Here is a 23473-nt window from a genome sequence, read left to right on the forward strand (position 1 = left end):
GACTTCAACAAATCCTCAGAAATCAAGATAAAACATGTGTATGTTTGAGACAGCTCTGTTTTGTGTGAGGGTGGGTGGGTAACAATCTACTGCCAAAATCAAGATCATTTCTGCATATTTGTCTGCTGAGTATGAAATACTCCAAAGATTGCTCTTCCTATTTGTTGAATGTGAAATGAAAATGACTCAGGAGAGAGGAAAACAAGTTTTGAGTGCTGCGAATGGCCCTAATGAACTATATGGTTCTAAAACACGTGTGTTTGCTTTTCCTCACAAAATCCTGATCTGTACCTGCTGTACCACACACCATCATGCACTCACGGTGTACTGCTCCAACTGGACACAAGTTCCTTTTTTTTTTTTTTGACAGGCAGAGTTAGACAGTGAGAGAGAGAGAGAGAGAGAGAGAGAGAGAGAGGTCTTCCTTCCGTTGTTTCACCCCCCAAATGGCCGCTACAGCCGGTGTGCTGCGCCGATCCGAAGCCAGGAACCAGGTGCTTCCTCCTGGTCTCCCATGCAGGTGCAGGACCCAAGCACTTGGGCCATCCTCCACTGCCTTCCTGGGCCACAGCAGAGAGCTGGACTGGAAGAGGAGCAACCGGGACAGAATCCGGTGCCCCAACAGGGACAAGAACCTGGGGTGCCGGCGCCGCAGGCGGAGGATTAGCCTAGTGAGTCGCTGCGCCGGCCAAGTTCCTTTATCTCATTTCCCCTCAAGCTCTAGCTTTTCCTACAGGAAAGACTCATCTATGTTTGGGTGAAGGCCTCGGGCGACTGGCCGTGGCTGATTTTCCAGGAGGGCCAGCACTTCCTCCTCTCTGGCACCTGTTGCAGGCTGATTGTCAAGATCTATGGGGAAAATCTTGAATTTTATTCTGCAGCAAAGTTAAGGTCAGGTTGTCCCTAGCACTGAGACCTGGGAGGATGGACTGTGTGGGAAGAATGACCACCTGCCAGATCAAACATGCCCTGTTTTGTGCATGGGCTGTGTTCCTGAAACACTGGGTATAAAGTTGGATTTGGCTATATTGAATCATATTTTGAATATACTGAAAAGATTTGCTATTCTAAAGTTCCAAGTGCAGGATCTTTTTGTAAAGTGAAGAGTTATTTTGTAATGTGGCTGCTCACTCAATAATTTATGAGTTTGGTAAGTAGATAGAATATTCTCATATACTGAATGTTATTTTAAGTGCACTGTGTGGGATTTGTTATTCAAAGTTGTTCAGCACTGAATCCTTTTGCGAAGAACTATTCTGTAATGTGGATAAACATTTCATGATTTATGACTTTGTTAAGTTCAGAGATTTGTTAAAGTGAGATATGCCTCTAGTTCTGCTTCAGAGCAAAAGATAATGTTTGTCAGTTCAGACTTGGAAAACAGACAGCTGTACCATGTGAGTTTCAGTCACTCCTAAGAGGCTTGGGAAGAACAGAAGTACTTGAACTTTCTGTTGGGGGCTGCCTGCCCTGCTTTCTGTTGTTATTACAGGAGTGAGAAAAACGGGACAACTTTTCCAAATACATGCAGTTGTTACCATTACATGTATAAAGGCATTTCTCTTTCTCATGATGTGGCCTAGGTATGTATACACCTGTCCATCTCATCTATCACCTGTCATGTGTCAAGTGCATTCTGTTTGATAGGAAGACAAGACACTGCAGTTGGGTTTGTGATTTGCACCTCTGGAGGGCTGCTCTTCCCACAGGAACCGAGGGCTGGATGTTGCTCCCAGACCATACGAGTGTGAACCACATGTGCTTCGGAGAGACTGTCTGAAACTCATCCCAGTACAGGGATAATTTGTTTGACGTTTGCCCTCCCAGGTTTTGCTTTTTTTCCTCATTGCTGGGGAGCTGGTCATTTCTAGTGGTGGCTGCCACAGTCTCATCTGCCTGGCCTTTCATTTTTACTTACTGATCTCCTGACAACTTTGACCAGGCGAAGTGACTTAGGGCTTTACGCTCCTATCTGATTAAAAAGGGATGGTAATTTGACTTCAGAGGAGTCTGTGAGGCTCAATAATTCAACACATTTGTAAGTAACCAGCGCGGTGCAAAGTCCTGCAAAAGAGTGATATAAGCAATAATTCTCCACTGTTTCCTGCTTCCACACTATTCACATGCAAGATATACTAATGAGGAGAATCTCTCAATGCCACAGTGATTCTTAAAGTCTAATAGGACATGTCCTCTCCACATCTCCTACCCTCGGCCATGCATGGTTGGTTGGAAAGCACCCTTGGGATTATGATAGTCTGCCTCCAGGAAAAATCTTTTGTTTTTGTCAGAAAAGCTAATATGACATTAACAAGGAACACATTTTGTTGTTAAAAACATCACATTACAAATAAGGTTAAAACCTCCTTTTGATCATCCTTGGCAATTTCTTCTTCCAAAACCTGCAATCCATCTCCCAACTCTCTCTGGATTAAACATGGCCATCAGTATGGTTTACCACCTCTCAGATATTTTTTTGTGTTTGTAAGTGTGTGTGTGTGTCTATCCATAACAATATACAGTGGGTTTTATGTGAATTTGTAACCTGCTTGTTTGCCTATAAATATACTGTGGACATCAAATCATGTACCTTCATGTAGCTCTAACTCATTCTTCTTTACTACCATGTAATATTGCATGATAGTAATTTACCATAGTTTATATTTAGCATTTTCCTATTTATAGACATTTGTCTAGAATTTTAAAAATTGTTTGTTTTACTTGAAAGGCAGAGAAAGAGAGGAGAGAGACAGAGAGAGAGAGAGAGAGAGAAATATCTCATCTGCTGATTTCCTCCCCAGTGCCTGCAATGGCAGAGTCTGGACCAGGCCAAAGCCAGGAACCAGGAAGTCAGTCCGGGTCTCTCATGTGCATTTAAGGGACAGAACTACTTGAGCCATGACTTGCTGATTGTCAGAGTGCACATTAGTAGGAATCTGGAATTGCGAGCAAAGCAAAGACTCGAATCCAGATACTCTGGTGTGGGATACAGGCTTCCCAAGGGGTGTTAAATGTCAATCCCATAAAAATATTTGTTATTTAAAAAATATATTGCAAACAGCTTCTTTGTTCATGCCTCACTGGTCACATACGTTAGTGTTTCTCTCAGGTAAATAATTAGTAGAATATATGGATCATAGGACATATGCACTTTTAATTTAAATTTTCCTCTGTGTATAACCCAGTGTCAGAGCATGGGAATATGAATTTTCCCACATTATTGCCAAATTTCATATAATCATACTTAAAGCTTTTGCCAATGTACTGAGTAAAGTTGGGATTCAGCTAACACTTCAGTGTTTGTGTTTCAGATTATTAGTAAGGTTGGATGCTTTTAAATGTCTACTGGCATTACATTGTCTCCGCCAATGATATTTTTTACCTACTTGGCCCATTTTTCTAATAGCTTCTAAAAAAGTTATTTATAGAGATTATCTATACCAGAAGTTATTTTCTTGTACAGTTTCAAATATTTATCTTAGTCTATTGCTTAGCTGCTAAGTTTATGATGTCTTTTGTCTCAAGTTTTGGGTTTTGATAGAAAGATTGATTTTGCTCCCCGTGCGTTATTCATGCAGGCCTTACTTATCTTTCACTCATAATGAATTATCCTGTTCTTAAAACACTTCTATCATTATACTTTGAGATACTTTTTTAAATAAAGATTTTATTTATTTATTTGAGAGGTAGAGTTAAAGCCAGAGAGAGGGAGAAACAGAAGGGTCTTTCACCCTCTGGTTCACTCTCCAAATGACCACAATGGCCGGAGCTGGGCCTATCTGAAGCCAGGAGCCAGGAGCTTCTTCCAGTTCTCCCACACGATCTGCCGGGGCCCAAGGACTTGGGCCACCTTCCACTGCTTTCTCAGGCTATAGCAGAGAGCTGGATAGGAAGTGAAGTAGCCAGGACACAAACTAGCACCCAAATGGGATGCCGGTGCTACAGGCAGAGGTTCAGCCTTTCTACTCTATAGGATACTTATTTTGGGATGGAGTATAAATATATCTTTATTTTTGAAAAAACTATTGAACTATCTGAAACTTCTCCACTGATTTTAAATGCCTCTTTTTATCCTGTAGGAAATTCCCATTTACTGTAGTCTTTTCTGAGTTGCCCATTCTCTTCATTATTCTGTTCATCTGTTTCTGTGCCTTGTGCATACTCAGAAAGTCTTTGCTTGCTGCCTTACCTAGAATAGTTCTTATTCATTCTCTGTCACATTCCTCTCTGACTTTTCTCACCATGCATGTTTCTCTCAAAGGCCTTATTTATTTTCTTGTACATTCTAAGCCCCATGATGACAGGAACCCTCTCTGCCTTTTTAGCTGATGTAGTTATCACCTGTAATAGCACATGTAATCACCTGTAATAGGTATTTCCAACATAGTTGCTGAATGAATGAAGGCCAGTGACTTGACTGGAGTATTTACATTTCCAGTTTTATTTTCTAAGTCTCAAATAAGTTGTTTGTCAAAGGAATTTGTACTATTAACCAAATAAGTGGGAAGAGAAGAGCCTTCCCAGTTCTTTGATGGGCTTCCTTGTGTACTTTTGGATTCTGTTCTCATGTCCTGTTTCTTTAAATATTAAACCCTTGGAAAGACTCATTTCCAGAGAAAGAAAAGGGTGATGTCTGCTTGTTACCAACTTCAGGATACTTCCTTTTAGCGGATGGAATTTGGAATGTTGAAATAGAATCACTGAAAATGTAGTTCTGCAAATATTTATTGGGTGTGCTCACAGGTGTTGAGAATACAATAGTGGGTGAAACAAATATGGCACTAATGGGAGAGGCGTTATGAACTATGATCATTTCTAGACAGAAAAATTATAAGAATTTTACTGCATGTGATAGTCAAGAGGGGATCAGATAATATTTCACAGGGGAAGAGGTCATTGAATGGACAGTTAAACTAGACAAAGAGAGGTAAGAAATTTCTTGACAGAGGTCCTTAGGCTGATGAAAATGGAGGAAAGAAAGGAAAGAAGAGGCAAGTTTGGGCAGGAGAGTAGCCTTGTAAGGTAGGCAGAAGCCAACTCAAAGGCTAGTATTGTGTAATCGCAAACAAAAATTAATAATGGGGGCTGGTGCTGTGGCATAGCGGGTAAAGCTGCTGCCTGCAGTGCTGGCATCCCATATAAGCACCGGTTCTCATCCAATCCAGCTCCATGCTGATGTGCCTGGGAAAGCAGTGGAAGATGACCCAAGTCCTTGGGCCCCTGCACCCATGCAGGAGATCCAAGGAAGCTCCTGGCTTCTGGCTTTTTGCTGGCCCAGCTCCAGCCATTGCAGCCATTTGGGGAGTGAACCAGAGGGTGGAAGACCCCTTTCTCTCTCTTTGCCTCTGCCTCTCTGTAGCTCTGCCTTTCAAATAAATAAATAAATCTTAAAAATTAATAGTGACTGCCACAAAAATTCCACATAGATTTAAAAATTATTTATTTATCCTTAGGAATTTACTAATACATTAATAAGGTCACCACAAAAGTTTGACAATTACTACAGCACAGTTCTAATGAATTCTCATGTTAATGTGATATTAATCAAAGAGAACAGATTCTGTGGTTAGTAGATACAATCCTAAGAATATAATGATACTTTCCTCCCTCCCTCCCCCTTCCTTCCTTCTTTCCTTCCTTCCCCTTTTCCTCTTTCTTTCTTTTTTCTCTTTACTTGTTAATTTTTGAGATAACATATTTTTAATTTACATTATAGTCAAAAGGTTGATGCTCCACTAACTAAAGACCTCAACAAGTTAAAAGACCATACATAGTTTAGGGGAATATAGGCAAGGGCTATAAACAATTATCAAAGGAAAACCCACATAGATTTTTTAAGTAATACAAACAGTAGGTTCCCATCTGAGTTTTGTTATCTTTCAACAGTGTAACCTAATCTGTTTTAATCTACTCCTCTTCAGCTACTTTCTTGGTGAAAACAAACTCACTGAGTTAGTTATGAATGTTACATAAGCTCGTCCCTGGCACTGCAGGCTCATCCCGCGAGGCCCACGCACTGTTGGCATGGCGGGGCCAGGGTTTTCTTCGACAAGAAGCACCAGAGACAAGTTTCAGTGAACATGTCCACTTCATTGACAAGCAAGCACACCTTTTAAAGGGCAGGCAGAAGGGGTGAAACTAATTCAGGGAAACACTAAATCTATAGGATAGAGCCGAGATTGGGTCCACTATGCTTCTCCAATCAGCTTGAAGGTCATGTAGCTTTCCAGGTAGGCCTGGGCCGTACCTGGGAGCAGTGTACCTGATTGGAAGAAGGCCGGGGTGAGGGAAATGTGCCTGGGGCTCCTGCCACCTGCCAGTAATCAGACTAACCTCCTGCTTGGGCAGGCAGGCAGACTCCCTGCCAGGTACAGGATCACCCACATGGCACAAGTTAGATATGTGTGGTATAGGCACAGCACTTCTGTGTGTGTTAAAGTCCAGCTGTGTTTTTAGCTGTTGGTTATCCTGATTTTTAAACAGGATAGACAACAACTGGTTTTGCAGATTCACAGCTTGAAACCAAGCAATAGCTTCAAGAAGGAAATTAGTCACCATTTTTTGAACGTCTAGTAAGTTTTGCTTATTTCAATGAAAACCATTTTTGAACACTGACTTAACACAAGATATAAAGTATAAGTCTGGCAATATGAGAATGAGTCATTTTGAAGCTAATGATTAAATGAGTAATTGTATCACAATGTTAGGGAGGATCTAATGGAGGTGAATTCAACATGTGTTTTGGTGAAGGGAAGTGAATGAGATATAGCAGACACTCCCTGTTGCAGAAGGTTGTGGAAGGGAGGATGGTAAGATTGGCAACCCATTTGGAAGGTGACATGAGAGAAAGAACAGCAGACTCTTCTGTAGAAGACTGGGAAGGGTGGCTAGGCAAGGAAGTCCTGGGCCTCCGTACTTACTGAGTGGCTGTTCATGAGGAGCTTAGGTCTTTGTGGCAGGACATTCTGGTTCTTGCTTATGAGCTAGTGCTAGACCATGGCCAAGACCAAAGTCTCCAAGGTCTGCCTATGTGTGTCTTTTTCTTGGCATGTTTGCTTGGAGACTCACTGATGGAAGCACAACATTCCTGCTGCCACTGAGTGACTACGTACATGGGGACAAGTATTTCATCCCATGCAATATGCCATGAAATCATGCTCATCACTATATATCACCCATTCCTGACTCCCACCATGGGACCATTTTTGTTTTCTGTATTTGATTTGCTTTGGCTCCATCCTCATCAGGCAAAACTATCTAAATATGACTTTTTTTATTTTTATTTTTTTGACAGGCAGATTTAGACAGTGAGAGAGAGGGAGAAAGAGAGAGAGAGAGAGACAAAGGTCTTCCTTTCCATTGGTTCACTCCCCAAATGGCTGCCATGGCCGTTGCTGCGCCGATCCGAAGCCAGGAGCCAGATGCTTCCTCCTGGCCTCCCATGCGGGTACAGAGCCCAAGCACTTGAGCCATCCTCCACTGCACTCCTGGGCCACAGCAGAGAGCTAGACTGGAAGAGGAGCAACCGGGACAGAATCCGGCACCCCAACCGGGACTAGAACCTGCAGTGCCAGCGCCGCAGGCAGAGGATTAGCCAAGTGAGCCACGGCGCTGGCCCTAAATATGACTTTTTTTTTTTTTTTTGGACAGGCCGAGTGGACAGTGAGAGAGAGAGAGAGAAAGGTCTTCCTTTGCCATTGGTTCACCCTCCAATGGCCACCGCAGCCAGTGCGCTGTGGCCGGCGCACCGCGCTGATCCGAAGCCAGGAGCCAGGTGCTTCTCCTGGTCTCCCATGGGGTGCAGGGCCCAAGCACTTGGGCCATCCTCCACTGCACTCCCGGGCCATAGCAGAGAGCTGGCCTGGAAGAGGGGCAACCGGGACAGAATCCGGCACCCCGACCGGGACTAGAACCCGGTGTGCTGGCGCCGCAAGGCGGAGGATTAGCCTGTTGAGCCATGGCGCCAGCTGATCTAAATATGACTTTTTAAAAAGCTGCTTAGGGTGGATCAACATTATGTTTCTTAGAAACCAAGATAGAAAGCTCCTGTTTCTTTAAATAGTGCCTTTACCATGTCACCCTCTAACTTATTTCATCCTCATTTTTGCCCACCATAATCTTTCCCATCCTTCAGGAACCTGATCGGATGCTGATTTGTCCACATAACTTTCCCAATCACTCCTACTTCAAGAGATTTCTTCTCAATTTTAACCTTCTGTTGCTTACTGTTTCTAACAGTGGGTCTGATACTTGGCTGATTACCAGTCTTACCCAGAGGAAATTTTATTTTTAATAAACTTTGAATTCTAGGACAATTTTGTTTGCAGAATCATCAGAAGCGAATATGTAGAATTTCATATACCACTCCCAGTTACCCCTGTTATTAACATGTTGGTAGAGTACATTTGTCAAAGTGAATGAGCTGATGTAGATACATTATTATTAACCAAAGTTCCTACTTTATTATGACTTCCTCAGTTTTCCCCTAATGTCCTTTTTCTGGTCTAGGAGCTCATCCAAGATCTCATATTACATTTAGTCATCTCGTTGCCTTAGGTTCCCTTAGCTGTGATAGCTTTTCAGACTTTCTTGTTTTTGATGACCTTGACAGTTTTGAGATTTGTTTGTCAGGAATTTTGTAGCATTACCCTTAATGGGGAATTGTCCAGTATTTTCCTCATGAGTAGGTTGAGGTAATGAGTTTTTTGGGAGGAGGACCACAGAGGTAAAGTGCCATTCTCATCACATCATATCAAGGGCACCTCCTATCAGTCTGACTTATCAATGTTGATGTGAATCCTGATTACCTCGCTTGAGGTTTGTCAGCTTTTTCCACTGAAAAGTCCCTCTTTTTCTTTTTCCATTTCTACACTATACTCTTTGGAAGAAACATACTATGTGCTGCTTACACTTAAGTTGAAAGGAGCCAAAGAACTTACTGGGAATCTTTCACATGAGTGTTGTGTTTATTCTCTTCCACTTTTTAATTCAATTATTTGTTTACATCAGCATGAACTCATGGACATTTGTTACTGGATTATAATCCAATACTTCTTGTTTTTTTTTTTTAAGATTTTATTTATTTATTTGAGAGGCAGAGTCACAGAGAGAGAGAGAGAGAGAGAGAGAGAGAGAGAAAGATCATCCATCAGTGGTTCATACCCAAAATGGCCACAACCACTGGAGTTAAGCTGAACCAAAGCCAGGAGCTTCTAGCAGGTCTCCCATGCAGGTGCAGGAGCCCAAGCATTTGGGCCATCTTTTACTGCTTTCCCAGGCCATAGCAGGGAACTGGATTAGAAGAGGAGCAGCCAGGACATGAACTGGTACCCGTATGGGATGCCAGCACAATAGCCAGAGGCTTAGGCTACTATGCCACAGTGCTGGGCCCCAGTCCAATACTTCTTTATTCATTTTGTTGCTCCCACTGTTCTAACTTTGCCATTGGAAAGACTTCCAGCTGACTCCCACATCATTTTTGTGTCCGTTTGACTTCTCCCCATCATTTTGGTGTCTGTACACTTTCGCAGTTTCTGGCATGAAAAGATACTCCAGGCACATTTTGTGTATTTCCTGTTCCAGTCTTAGAATCAGCCAAGTTTTTAAGGGAAGTAATTCCTTTTGTTTTAAAATAGTATTAAAATCCAACATCTGGGAAGTAGATCTGCTTGTTGCTACTGGGATATCCTTGTTTCTAGACCCTCTGAGCTGATAATTAAGGAGGCACATGTGTATGTGTTAACCCACATCTATACACAGACCTATAAATGTTTTCATGTGTGAGGACCTGTATCTTTATTAACCTAAACATGAGCTCATACCCGTAGTATCTCCAAATCTAATCCACCAGCACATAAATCAATCTAGGGACACTTAAGAAAATACAGAATCCCAGGCACAACTCCAGAGTCAACAAATCAGGATAAATATTAAGCACATATATTGAAAGACCAAATATTAAAATTAATGGATGTTTTTGTGGTTCAACATTAGGATCAGTATCAAAATTGTAAAAAATCGGCCGGCGCCGTGGCTCAACAGGCTAATCCTCCGCCTTGCGGCGCCGGCACACCGGGTTCTAGTCCCGGTCGGGGCACCGATCCTGTCCCGGTTGCCCCTCTTCCAGGCCAGCTCTCTGCTGTGGCCAGGGAGTGCAGTGGAGGATGGCCCAAGTGTTTGGGCTCTGCACCCCATGGGAGACCAGGAGAAGCACCTGGCTCCTGCCATCGGAACAGCGCGGTGCGCCGGCCGCAGCGCGCTACCGCGGCGGCCATTAGAGGGTGAACCAACGGCAAAGGAAGACCTTTCTCTCTGTCTCTCTCTCTCTCTCACTGTCCACTCTGTCTGTCAAAAATAAAAAAAAAAAAAAAAAAAATTGTAAAAAATCAATTGACATCATAAACATAAATTTTATTTTGCCACTATTCACCATTTGAGTATTTATCTTAGTAAAACTTTGTCAGCTAACATTTTGCTAATTTTTTTTCTTTCTTTCTTTCTTTTTTCTTTTTTTTTTTTTTGGACAGGCAGAGTTAGACAGTGAGAGAGAGAGAGAGAGAGACAGAAAGAAAGGTCTTCCTTTTTCCGTTGGTTCACCCCACAAGTGGCCGCTATGGCCGGTGTGTTGCAGCGGGGGCGCTGCGCTGATCCGAAGCCAGGAGCCAGGTGCTTCCTCCTGGTCTCCCATGTGGGTGCAGGGCCCAAGCACTTGGGCCATCCTCCACTGCCCTCCCGGGCCACAGCAGAGAGCTGGCCTGGAAGAGGAGCAACGGGACAGAATCCAGTGCCCTGACCGGGACTAGAACCTGGGGTGCCGGCGCCGCAGGCGGAGGATTAGCCTAGTGAGCCGCGGCGCCAGCCCATTTTGCTAATTTTAATCTCATTAGTAGAAGATCTAATTGAGTTCAAGAGTTCTTGAATTAGGTGATTGTTGGATGTACCGTCCAACTTCTATGATTTGGAATGTGAATCATAAATGCTTGTGAGGACCTGATATTAACTGTGAAAATCATGTTCATTTCTGTTAGTGGTATCTGCCTCACTCATTTCTTCTTCTTCTTCCTGATTTCTTAGATTGTTGGTGGGCTGCAGGCTCCAGTTCCAACACCGTCTTCTGAGATGATGCCGGTTCCCAGAATGCCCTTGAGGCTGCTCCTGCTGCTGCCTCTCTTGAGTTCTGCACAAGCTCAGGTTAATCCAGGTAACACGGTTGTTGCACATTTATACGCTAGAAGACCAATGGAGCGTTCAAGCCCATCCGTGTTCATCATGGGGAAAGCCCTGCCAGAGCGATCCCTAAGCAAATTTTTATTTCCTTCCATGATGAAAGATGACCTAACCAAGAACAGAAACGAACATATTTTCTCTTTATATACAACATGCTAATTAATGGGAAAGCTTTTCTGATACAGAGTAGGCTGGAGTTGGAGGGTGACTTTTAAGAATGGGAAATGAAAGAAACAGCCATTTTCTTCATCATATTCTGGGAAAAAGAGAAGAGGATTTCTAGATTCTCAGAAATCTTCTGCAGGTTGGCTTATCAGTTCTTTTCTTGCTGGCTCAGGTCTGGATTTTAGTTGGGCATCCTATTGTGCTTTTGGGACCCTGGTCCTGTGGGCTCTCGTGTAGGCTCTCTTTCCTCCAGGGTGTGATCATGCTTAAAATAGATGTGTGAGAGGAATATTTTAAGCCAGTTTGTTTGCATTCTCATTGTGCATTATATCTATTTTAAATTTCAAATTAAAATATACAATTATATTCTTTGTCTATTACACAATACTTCTGCCTAACAACCTATTCATAGTTCATGCCTTAAATTGGCTATTTATGCTCCTTCATGAGCTTGGAGGTTTAGGCTATGTTTGGTCAGACTGTTCTCTAGTATGTTGTGGTTCATTAACCTATCTGTGAATAGACTATTGGGTCATCTGGGATGGCCTTGGCTCTGATGACTGGGGCAACTTGGCTGTGTCGTTTCATCCTGCATCAAACTAGTCTGGGTATGTTTGTATGGAAAATGCACAGGAGCAAGAGTGGAAGCAGGAACATGTAAGCATTTTTAAGCTGTTTTTATAAGATCTCATTGGCTAGAGTAAGTCATGGTGGGAGAACACAGAATATACATGAGAAACTTCTGGATTCAGGGTGGGTGAAGCACTGGAATCATTTTGTTTTTCATTCTTTCATAAACATAAGCATAGGAAAGTATGCATAGCTGAAGTGTTTAATTAGATGACTTTTTCACTCTGAACACATCCATCTGACAATACCCCGGTAAGAAACAGAACTTAACCAGCACTTCCGGAGCTCTATGCCTCTCTTTAGTCATGCTTTCCACTGCAGAAGTTGGTCTTTATCATGTTTTCTAGCAACAGAGATTGATTTTGCTGTTTTTGTACTTTCTGTAAATGAAATAATGTTTGGTTTCTTTCACTCAATTTTTTTTGTAATATTCACCCTATTGTTGCATGTGGTTGTTGACTGTTTATTCTAAGTGTTGTATAATACTTTTTTGAATATTTTATTTAGGGAGTCTACTATGAGTGAGGATTTGGATAATTTTCAATTTGGACACATTATGAATAAAGCTACTGTAGTTGTTCTTGCATAGAGTTTTACAGCTATATTTACTCAGTTCTCTTGGTTATAGACCTAGAAGTGGAATTTCTGGGTTCTGTGTAATGTCAAGGAGGTTTTCAAGGAGATTTTTAAACATTTACCATGCTACTGCAGTGTGTGAGGGTTTAGTTGCTTCATGCTGTATGTAGATTCTTAAGGGTACTTTCATTTTGTTCTCTTCATAACATAAGGGTACATTTGTGAAAATGATAGCTTTCCTTCTCTACTCAGGTGTAAAAAAAGGAAAAGAATTGAATCTTGTCTTTTTTAACAAAATGGATACAATTGGAGACCATTGTGTTTAGTGAAATAAGCCAGTCCCAAAAAGACGAATATTATATATTTTCTTTGATTTGTGGTAACTAATATACAGAGTACCAAAAAAGCAATATAGATGAGCAAAATTGACATTTTGAGATCTGAGTATTGTTTATAGCCTTTGTCTATACTCTTGAGGGACAATAATTTTTTTACTTGCTGAATTATTTATTTAGTGAAGGGTTAAGCTTGTGATTATAAAGTAAATTGAAAGTATGTCCTTGTACAAGTTAAAAGAAAAATATGAAAGAAAGGAGGAGAGAGAGTGGAAATTGGGAAGGAGGAAAGGGAGGATTTGGTGGGAAATATCACTGTGCTCTTAAATATGTGAAATTTGTTGCTTTTTATAAAATTTTTTTAAAAAAAGAAAAAAATTATTCTTCCTGGGCTTTTATTTTTACTCGCAATAGGAAATATGATTGAAATTACTTAAGATCAAGGAATTATTAATTGAATAAATCAGTGCTTTCTTACTTTCCCAGAATGACTTTAGCTGGGTCATCTCAGATTGGAACTTGGACACCATTTCTTTCTTTCTTTTTTTCCCTGCTCTGTATTCCTCTCATCCAGTTGTTGAGGATTGTTTGCCTCCTACTATATCTTCCTTATTCTGTGGTCCAAGGACACACATGCCAGTACATAGAAGGGTAGGATGTTTTGGTGCGTGGCACACTCCTGAAGACTGGTGTCCTTGAGGACATTTGAATGACTAAACCAAGAGAGTGAGCCTGTTTAGAGTCTACACGGTAACTCTGGAGCAGGAAATGGACTGTTTGAACACAGCAAATAGTCACCTTTAATTTTTTTCTTTCCTGATTGTGGTTTCAGGTATTTCTGTTGGCTCTTCCTACCAAGGAAAAAGACACAGAGGTCTTAATTTACAGAGATCTTTATAGGCACATGGAGAAAATTCTAAGATTAATCCTCCTCACTGTCATTTCTTCCTATTTTAGCAAGTTAAGTCAGAGAATTAAGGAGTTGAGAAATTTTTATTCATCACCAGTGTTGAGTCTAGTCATGAAGTATGTAGTTCATGGAATCTTATGGCCACCATACCACCAAACATAGAGCAGGTATATAGTAAATGCACGTTGATTTAAGAGCGGCTCTTCAGGAGTCCTTACTGAACCTACTCAAAGACTACAAACAAAAAATGTAATATATATGAGCAAAATTGACATTTTAAGATTGACATTTTAAAGATTGACATTTTATAGCTTTTGTTGTACTCTCGAGGAATAGTGGTTTTTCTACTTATTACTTGTTGAATTCTTTATTTACTGAGGGTTGAGATTGTGATTATAAAGTAAATTGAAAGTGTGTCACTGCAAAAATTAAAAGAAAGATAAGAAAGGAGGGAGGAGGGAGGGCAGGGGCAAGAGAGGGAGGGAAAGTAGAGTAGGAATTATCATTATGTTCTTAAAGCTGTATATATGGAAGACATGAAATTTGTTCCTCTTATATAAATAAAAATGTTTTAAAAAGACTGAAAAGAAACAAAAGCACTGAAAGTAACGGAAGATACAGAAAGCTGAGTATAGGTTTCACCTGTTAGATTTTCCTCATGGATGGGTCACATGGTATAAGGGATGGAACTTAAGCCAGGAGACCTGGGTTATAAGCCAATCTGACATTTAGTCCATTGCTAAACTATGAAAATGTTTTTCATTGATTATTGAATATAAATTATCTGATGGCAAATAGTAAGTAGACTAAGCATTAAATTCAAATTCAAATTCATTATTCTAATCTCATTGTTGAAGATTTCAGAATGAATGAGCCTTCAGTGTTAGCATAACTTAATTGATGATATAGATATTGAATCTATAAGAGTTCAGTCTAGGGGCCAGTGTTGTGGCATAGTGGTAAAACCTCATACTATAATGCCAGTATCCCGTATGGGCACCAGTTTGTGTCCTGGCTGCTCCACTTCTGATCCAGCTTCCTGCTAATAGCCTGGAAAAAGCAGCGTAAGATGGCTCAAGTGCCTGGGCCCCTGACACACATGTGGGAGACCTGGAAGAAGCTCCTGGCTCCTGACTTCCACCTGGCTCATCTTTGGCTGTTGCAGCCATCTGGGGAGTGAACCAATGGATGGAAGATCTCTCCTCTCTTTCCTTCTCTTTCTTTCTCTCTCTCTCTGTTAACCGACTTTCAAATAAATAAATAAATCTTTTTTAAAAAGGAATTAAATCTGGAAAAACCTGCAGATGTCAAGAGAAGCTGAATAATCTTGTTGATGCTTACCAAAATTCTTTACTATTTGAGACCATACGTTTTCATATGTACGATCTTATGAAGGCTATGGAGTAGTGGTGGGATGATTTAGCTTGTTGGCCCGGGCACAGGGGCAGTTGTACTGTTTGTTTACTGGTCTAAAGCATCTACAAAAGCCAAAAGTGAGGCAGGTGGTGCTCGTGGCATTTCCAGTAATGGTAGTGTTGGAGGTGGCATTGTCAGAAGGGACTGCAATGAAGGCTGTGTAGCTCTGTGAGGCTAATGCTGGCATGCAAGTATGTCTACTCAGTTCTGAAGCATGGACAGGTGCCTAGCTACCTTCCAGCTGCAACCATGAACCTGAACCTAATGCTTGTCCATCCAGTGGGGGAAGTTATTGGAAGATTTAAAGCAGTTTCTAGCCGGCACTGCGGCTCAATAGGCTAGTCCTCCGCCTTGCGGCGCCAGCATACCGGGTTCTAGTCCCGGTTGGGACACGGATTCTGTCCCGGTTGCCCCTCTTCCAGGCCAGCTCTCTGCTGTGGCCCGGGAAGGCAGTGGAGGATGGCCCAAGTGCTTGGGCCCTGCACCCGCATGGGAGACCAGGATAAACACCTGGCTCCTGGCTTCGGATCAGTGTGGTGCGCCGGCCACAGTGCGCCGGCCACGGCGGCCAATGGAGGGTGAACCAACGGCAAAGGAAGACCTTTCTCTCTGTCTCTCTCTTTCACTGTCCACTCTGCCTGTCAAAAAAAAAAAAAAAAGAGAGACACTTTCTACCACAAAATTGGCTATAATTTTATGGTGTGAGAACTTTACTCTTTAGAAGATGTGTTAGATTTCAAGCTAGCAAGCATGCCCTCTAAACTGGCATGGATGGCTGTTCTTTGTTTAAAAAAATTTTTTTTTTTCCTACAACCCTCTATCACTTCCCAGGATTAAAGATCTGAAGCCTAAACTTCAGCAACTTGACTTTGGGTCTGGGCATATAGGAAATAGCTGATAAATATTTCAAAAATTTTACTACTAAATGCCTCCAAATGACAGGCTGGGAACAAAAACCTTGCCCAAGCCCAGTGTGCAGAAACTTCATGATTCTAGAATCCAGGGCATCCTTTGCTCTAGGAGTGGGCCCAACACAAGGCATTTCAGACAGAAGAAAGAGCAGATGTGTGGCTGGAGAGGTGGAGAGGGACCTGTGGGGATTCTTGATGGATGGTGATGAGTGAGAGACACAGAGGGGTTGCTTTACCATCTCCTTGTAAGGTCCTTGAGTCAACTTTCCCTTCATTCCCAACTTGGGCTGGGCATACTGCACTTGTTGGGGGAGCTGAGAGTACACCCACGGCGGCCGGGTACAAGGACACGGGGGCCAGAACAACTGTTTGACCAGCCACCACTATTTCAGATGGACATTGGAGGCCTATTGCCTTGTGCTTTTCCAGGTTGGGGGGATGAAAGCAGATAACCTGATTATCCTGATGATTGAGACCAGGTTCACTCCTCCACGCCACCTGGTCCCAGGAGCCATGTGAGAAATGGCCTTTCTCTAAAAATTGGGTAGCTAGTCAGCCTCAGCCTCATACTCTGTGCAACCCCTCATTTCTGGAGGTGAGAGGTGATTGATGTCAGAAGGACCCGAGGCTGGGGAATAAAGGAAGAGTAATGGGATCCAACAGAGCTCACACCTGGAAAGTTAATACGTGTTAAAGGAGGAAGGCTGGAGCTAGGTGTTCAGGACAAACCCCTCCCAAGGAAACAAGCTCGGGGTGTGCTCTGGTTCCCCTCCTCCATCCCCACCCCCTGGTCTTCCACCAAGGCTGATTGACATATGCCAAGTCACCTAGACACATTGCCAAACTGGAAACTCATTTTTGTTTCTCTGAGTTTTGTGTCCTCAGAGATGTGCTGAGAGGGTTTAGGCGGCCCCATCTGTGAGTGAGAATGTGGTGTTTGTTTCAGGTTTCTGAAACCAGGACTGAGGTACTAATGCTGTGTGTGTGTGTGTGTGTGGGGGGGGGGGATGGCCTCAGCAGGGCCCTGGGGGGAGATAAAAAGGCTGGGAAGGGACCTCCCTGGTTGAATTTCTCTTAAGTAAGCAATCCTAGATGCTGCCCAGATTGGCTCTCTCTTGCTTGTGTGTTTGTTTGTCGAGTCCAGCCTGAGGGTGGCCGCTGGTATCCTTCCTGCCAGTTAAAGGATCTTTCTCTGGGGACAACAGAAACTCCACAACCCCTTGAGGCCTCTTGGTTGTGCCAAATCTGGAAAAAGAGAATGCAAAACTCCAAGAGAAGCAACAACTAATATTCAGTGAGCACTTCGTGTACTTCTGGTACCAGCTGAAGTGCTGTCAACGTATTTGTTTTTCACAGCAATCTTGTGAGTCAAGTGACAATCATTGCTCCAGTTTTTCAGAGGAGAAATGGAGGCCCGTGAATGTTAGGCAGTTCACCTGAGGTTACAGACGAAGCAATAGAGTGGGGCTTTGATGATCCAGCAAGATGCTCATGATCTCTGCGCCCTGCTGCCCTCTGTGCAGTGGGCGCTCGAGAACAATAAGGTCGGGGAACCTCAGCTTCACAGACCAGCCATGTGTAGGCTTCAGAGGCCTGGGAATGGCATGAAGTCGTGGCCCAGGTTTTTTTTTTGTTTTTCTATTTTTTTAAATTTTGAAAGGCAGAGTGACAGAGGCAGAAAGAGAGGGACAGAGAGGGAGAGAGATCTTCCAGATGCAGGTTCACTCCCCAGAAAGCCGAAAGAGCCAGGTCTGGGCCATGCTGAAGTCAAGAACCAGGAACTTCACCCAGGTCTCGCACATGGGTGGCATCATCCGTTGCCTTCTCAGGCACACTAGCAGGAGCTGGATTGGAAGCAGAGCAGCCGGGACAGAAACTGGTGCACCGATAGGGGACATCGGCATTGTCAGTGGCGGTTTAACCTGCAGCACCACAGTGCCAGACCCGTGTCCCAGACTTAATGTGTGGGGGAAAAAGTGTGTTGTGCACATAAGCCCTCTAACTGTTACTGGGTATTCAAAGAACCCATTCCAGAAAAGGTTCAGAATGATTGATTTAACCTAGTTTCTACAAATGAGGAAACTGAGGTTCCGGGAGATCCAATGATGGGAAGAAACATTTTTGGAAAGACTAAGCCAGAGCTAACTTTCCATCTAACCTCTGCCACCTACTAACCGAGTGAGCTTGGACAAACTATCAGCTTCTGTGAACTTCAGTCTTTTTGTCTTACTGACAATAAAAAAAACAAAACAAAACAACAGAACAAACATAAAAAACCCTTACAGTCTTTAACCTTAACCTTAGTGGCTTTTTTTTTTTTTTTTAAGATTTATTTATTTATCTGAGACTTAGAGTTGCAAACAGAGAGAGAGGTTGTCTATCTGCTGGTTCACTCCCTAACTGGCCACAACAGCTGGAGCTGAGCTGATAAGAAACCAGGAGCCAGGAGCTTCTTCCGGGTCTCCCATATGGGTGCAGGGGCCCAAGCACTTGGGCCATCTTCTACTGCTTTCCCAGGCAAGGAGCTAGATAGGAACTGGAGCAACTGGAACTTGAGCTGGTGCCCGTTTGGGATGCCAGCACCGCAGGTGGAGCCGTAGCCTACTATGCTACAGTGCCAGCCCCTCTTTTTGGCTCTTATGAAGATTGAAAGAATATGGGGAAGATGCCTAGCTGTTGCATCCAGGGTGAAAGGAATGGCACGGCATGGAATAAAGAAGCAGACTCAGAGGAAGGACTTCAGTGTGGGGAAACAGGGTTCCCTCTGTCAAAGATCAAAGGCAATGGCGAGCCCTGACGTTTGGTTATTCCCAGTTGTTATTATCAGCAGTGATGGAACTGATTCATCATATACACTGTGCAGCTCTACAAAAGCAGGGTCTTGTAACAAGGAAATTTAAACACAGAAAAACAAGGAATAAGTTTTGGTGTTTACAAGAAAGTATAGGAAACCACAAGTTACACTTGATTACTTGCAAACTAGTAACTACGATAGCAATCACAGAATTGGGAAATCGTAAAGAAAACATGTTCTTGCCCACTAGACACTAACCAGGATAAAATGTTCCAATTGTTTCCTGGAACCCACAGTATTTCCTCATCTGCCTTGGCATCATGCAAGTGACCTTTGCCAGTCACACAACCTGACTGGTCACCTTTGCAACTTGGCCCCACCTGTTTTCAGCAGAGTTCCAGACATGCAGTGGTTTCTGACACCTGGCATTGTGTCAAACACACAGGACCTGAACTGGCACCCATTTGGGATGCTAGCACTTCAGGTGGCAGCTTTACCTGCTACGACACAGCACTGGGTCCTTAGCTCCTGGTTTTAACCATCGTGTCTCTGAAGATCATGGTTATAGCAAGATAGGCCTCCCAGAATTTTTGGTGTTTTGGACACATACACAGTAAATTAAAGTAAAAGTTAAGACATTCAGATTTGGTGTTTTATGGAGGCTTAAAAGGGAAGTGATGGACTTATAAAATATGCATTATTTTTTCCTGCTTCAGAGATGTTTATGAACTTGGTCTTGTCTTATTTGGTGTGATGGTGGTCTTGGTGTCCTCATGACTGGCACCTGTTGCAGTGCTTGGCTTTTATAGGCAATCAATAAATATTTAGGATTAAAGAGTGGGAGGGGGGCTGGCGCTGTGGCACAGGAGGTTAACGCTCTGGCTTGAAGTGCCTGCATCCCATATGGGCGACGGTTTGAGACCTGGCTGCTCCACTTCCGATCCAGCTCTCTGTATGGCCTGGGAAAGCAGTAGAAGATGGTCCAAGTCCTTGGGCACCTGCACCCACGTGGGAGACCCGGAAGAAGCTCCTGGATCCTGACTTCAGATCAGCACAGCTCCGGCCATTAAGGCCAATTAGGGAGTGAACTGGCAGGTGGAAGACCTCTCTCTCTCTCTCTCTCTCTGCCTCTCCTCTCTCTGTGTAACTCTGCCTTTGAAATAAATAAATAAATCTTTTTAAAAAAGAGTGGGAGGAGATAAAGGATACCAAGAAACTTCTGTGTTTCTCTGTATTTTTCTGCAAGAAGATCTAAATTGTGCCACATGAGGCTTGAACTCACAAAGATCAAGGTTTGGAAGCTGAGAAGGAGCCTATAGGAATATCATTGATTTAACTGATAGGATGTATGGAGTGAATGAATCAGAAGGAGGATGACAAATGAGGTGCCCTGAGCCATAGCTATTAATGTGCAGTAATAGGGGTCCAGCCTTCTCATCTTCCAGGGCTTGGACAGCCCATCCTCTCAGAGAGGTAGAGCAACCCTAGGCTTGAGGGGATGCCTCTGTGCTCATTAAATGCTTAGGCTCTTCCTGCTTTAGTCTACAAGCATTTCAGTGGTTATAAATAAAGGGAAATGTGCTTAAATGTAGCCAGATTTGGGTAAAGATCTCATTCTTTGCATTTCAAGGAAGAATTCAGATTCAATCTTTTAGGCATTGTATCCCACATTGAAGACATAAGGTCTAACAGCGAAGTGTTCTTTCTAAGAACAAGTACTGCTAAATTAAGAAATGATTCTTCCAGATTTGGAAGGAGTCCTGCTTGGGGTGGGGGATAGGTTAAATCCCACCTTGGGAAAGATATAATTTTAATTTGTCTGTTTTTAGTAAGTTAGACTAACATTTAAGACTTTGTAGTAGCTTTTCTTATGGAGGAACTTGGTCAATGATGATACTCATACAAGAATTTTAAAAAGATAGCAAGATGTATCTTTAATTATTGGTATGCTTCTGGATTAAATAATCTCTAATTTCTCTTGTGAGGATGAATCATTTCTTAAAATACTAGTGCATGTATATAGAAGCTACCCTTCATTGTCAAACCTTGTGTTTTGAATATGGATTACTGCACTCAAAATGTTGGATCTAGATTCCTTGCATGAAATGCCAAGAGTAAGAAATTTATTCAGACTTGGGAAAGTTGAAGCATATTATCCTTTAACTGTAGTTATTAAGATACCCTGCCTGAGGGTGTGGGGAAAAGGGACACTAATCCACTGTTGGTGGGAATACAAACTGGTAAAGCCACTATGGAAGACGTTTTGGAGATACCTTAGAAATCTGAATACAGCTCTACCACACAACCCAGCCATCACACTCCTCTGAATTTACCCAAGGGAAATTAAATTGGCAAATAAAAGAGCTATCTGCACTTCAATATTTATTGCAGCTCAGTTCGCAATAGCTAAGACATGGAATCAACCTAAATGCCATCAACAGAAGACTGGATAAAGAAATTATGAGATATGTACTCTATAGTGTTTCTTAAAACCTCCTGTGTGTTCCCGTTACTGGCAAGGCCTGAACTCTAATCTTTGTCTTCTTAGACTCTCAAAAACCCAAGTTGGGTTTTCAGGGGCTTTTTCCTTGGATTTTTACATTTCTCTTCCAACCACACCAGCATTTGGTACCTGTGCTGAGAAAAATGCTGCATAGACCATGGTAGCCTGAGATTGAAGAGAGAAATATCAGGAATTTTGTCCTGGTTCGAAGAATTATCTGTGTGTCTTTAAGCTAGTCTCTTCACCTTTCTGGGTCTCAGAGGTTCTGATATACTTATCTGTATATAAATACATATATATATATATATATATATAAATTAATTTGAAAGAGGGAGGGGGAGAGAGAGAGAGAGAGATGCAAGACAGAAAGAGAGCTCCCATCCATTGCTTCATTCACTCCCCAAATGTCTGCAAAGGCCAGGGCCTGGGCCAGGCTGAAGCCAGAAGCTAGGTCTGGGTCTGTCACATGGGTGGTGGGGACTCAAATACTTGAGTCATTACCTGCTGCCTTCCAGGGTGCACACAGCAGGAAGCTGGATTCGATTCTAACTCAGGTACTACAACATGGAATGCAGACATCCCAAGCAATGTCTTAACTGCCGTGTCAAATGTCAGCCCCAGAGGTTGTGAGAGTTAACATGGAGCCATTGGAGGGGCTAGTTCCTTAAATTATGTCCCTGGCTCTAAAGTTTATAGTTGCAAACGCTCTTTTAGAACATAGATTGGGGAGGGGGGCGGCTCCACTTCCAATCAAGCTCCCTGCCAATGCTCCTGGGAAATCAGTGGAAGATGACCCAAGTGCTAGGGCCCCCCATCCCACGTGAGAGACCCAAATGAAGCTCTGGGCTCTTGACTTTGGCCTGGCACAGCCTGGCCCTTGTGGCCATTTGGGGAGTGAACCAGTGGATAGATATATCTCTCTCTGTCTCTTCCCTCTCTGTCTCTGTAACTCTGCCTTTCAAATAAATAAAAAGTAAACCTTTTTTTTTTAAAGATTTTTTATTTATTTATTTGCAAGTCTGAGTTACACAGAGAGAGGAGAGGCAGAGGGAAGAGAGAGAGAGGTCTTCCATCCGATGGTTCACTCCCCAATTGGCTACAATGGCCAGAGCTGTGCCGATCCGAAGCCAGGAGCCAGGAGCTTCCTCTGGGTCTCCCATGTGAGTCCAGGGGCCCAAGGACTTGGGCCATCTTCTACTGCTTTCCCAGGCCATAGCAGAGAGCTGGATTGGAAGTGGAGCAGCCAGGTCTCAAACCGTCGCCCATATGGGATGCCAGCGCTTCAGGCCAGGGTGTTAACCTGCTGCGCCATAGCGTCGGCCCCAAAAATAAACCATTAAAAAAAAAAAAGAACATAGACTGCTTGGGCCCCCTAGCTGAACCTAAAAGCATCCCCACCATCACTCTTGTGTGCTCAGAGAGGTCCAGGGAGGATGCATGCCTGAGGCCTCACATGTGCTGTGTGTGTTTTCCTGGAAACTGCACAGAGGACACTCGTTGACAGGGAGCCCATGGCCTGGAGCTGGTAGCGAGAGGTCAGCATCACAGAACAAGCAGCCCTTTCAGGCTCTCTACCTTGGCAGCATGGTTTGAAACATAATTCTTGGGAAGCCGGGCCCTGGTGGCTGCTGCTTCTCCTCGGACCGCCTGCCAGGGCTTCCAGAGCACAGAATGGGTCGAGCTCCCAGCGGGGCCGGCGCTGGTAGTTTTCCACTCCGGGAAACTGGAAAAGTGAATTAGCTGGTCTGTGCAGGAGACTGGCGGGAAGCGGAAGTGTCAGGAAACCACCAAGACAACTCAGCAGGCAAAATCAGGAGAGACTTGTTTGCTGCAGTGGCTCTCGCTTCCCCTGCTATTCTCACTTTCCAATGCTCCTTGACACGTCAGAGTTTCATGAAGAACAAAGGTTGCTTGGGTCTGGTGAACAACTGAGTGGGCTTGGAGGAGAGCAAGGGGACCTGACTTGGGACTTGGGCCGGCTTGGCTGTCCTGTCTGCACTGTTGGCC

General features: G+C 43.3%; 1 protein-coding gene across 5 annotated transcripts in view; it reads left to right on the plus strand.

Annotated features, from left to right (window-relative positions):
• The window catches only part of DDR2 (discoidin domain receptor tyrosine kinase 2), a 164432-nt gene that overhangs the window by 87306 nt on the left and 53653 nt on the right, over positions 1-23473 (plus strand). For 4 of the 5 annotated variants that reach the window (XM_062192640.1, XM_062192639.1, XM_062192643.1 and 1 more), the window contains one exon: positions 11074-11200. The exons of the other annotated variant lie outside the window; for it this stretch is intronic. In XM_062192640.1, coding sequence (XP_062048624.1) covers positions 11074-11200 — 127 coding nt within the window. The remainder of the gene's footprint in view (positions 1-11073; positions 11201-23473) is intronic. 5 annotated transcript variants of the gene reach the window in all.

Source organism: Lepus europaeus, chromosome 5 (assembly GCF_033115175.1).
Source record: "Lepus europaeus isolate LE1 chromosome 5, mLepTim1.pri, whole genome shotgun sequence".
In the NCBI taxonomy this organism is placed as follows: Eukaryota; Metazoa; Chordata; class Mammalia; order Lagomorpha; family Leporidae; genus Lepus; species Lepus europaeus.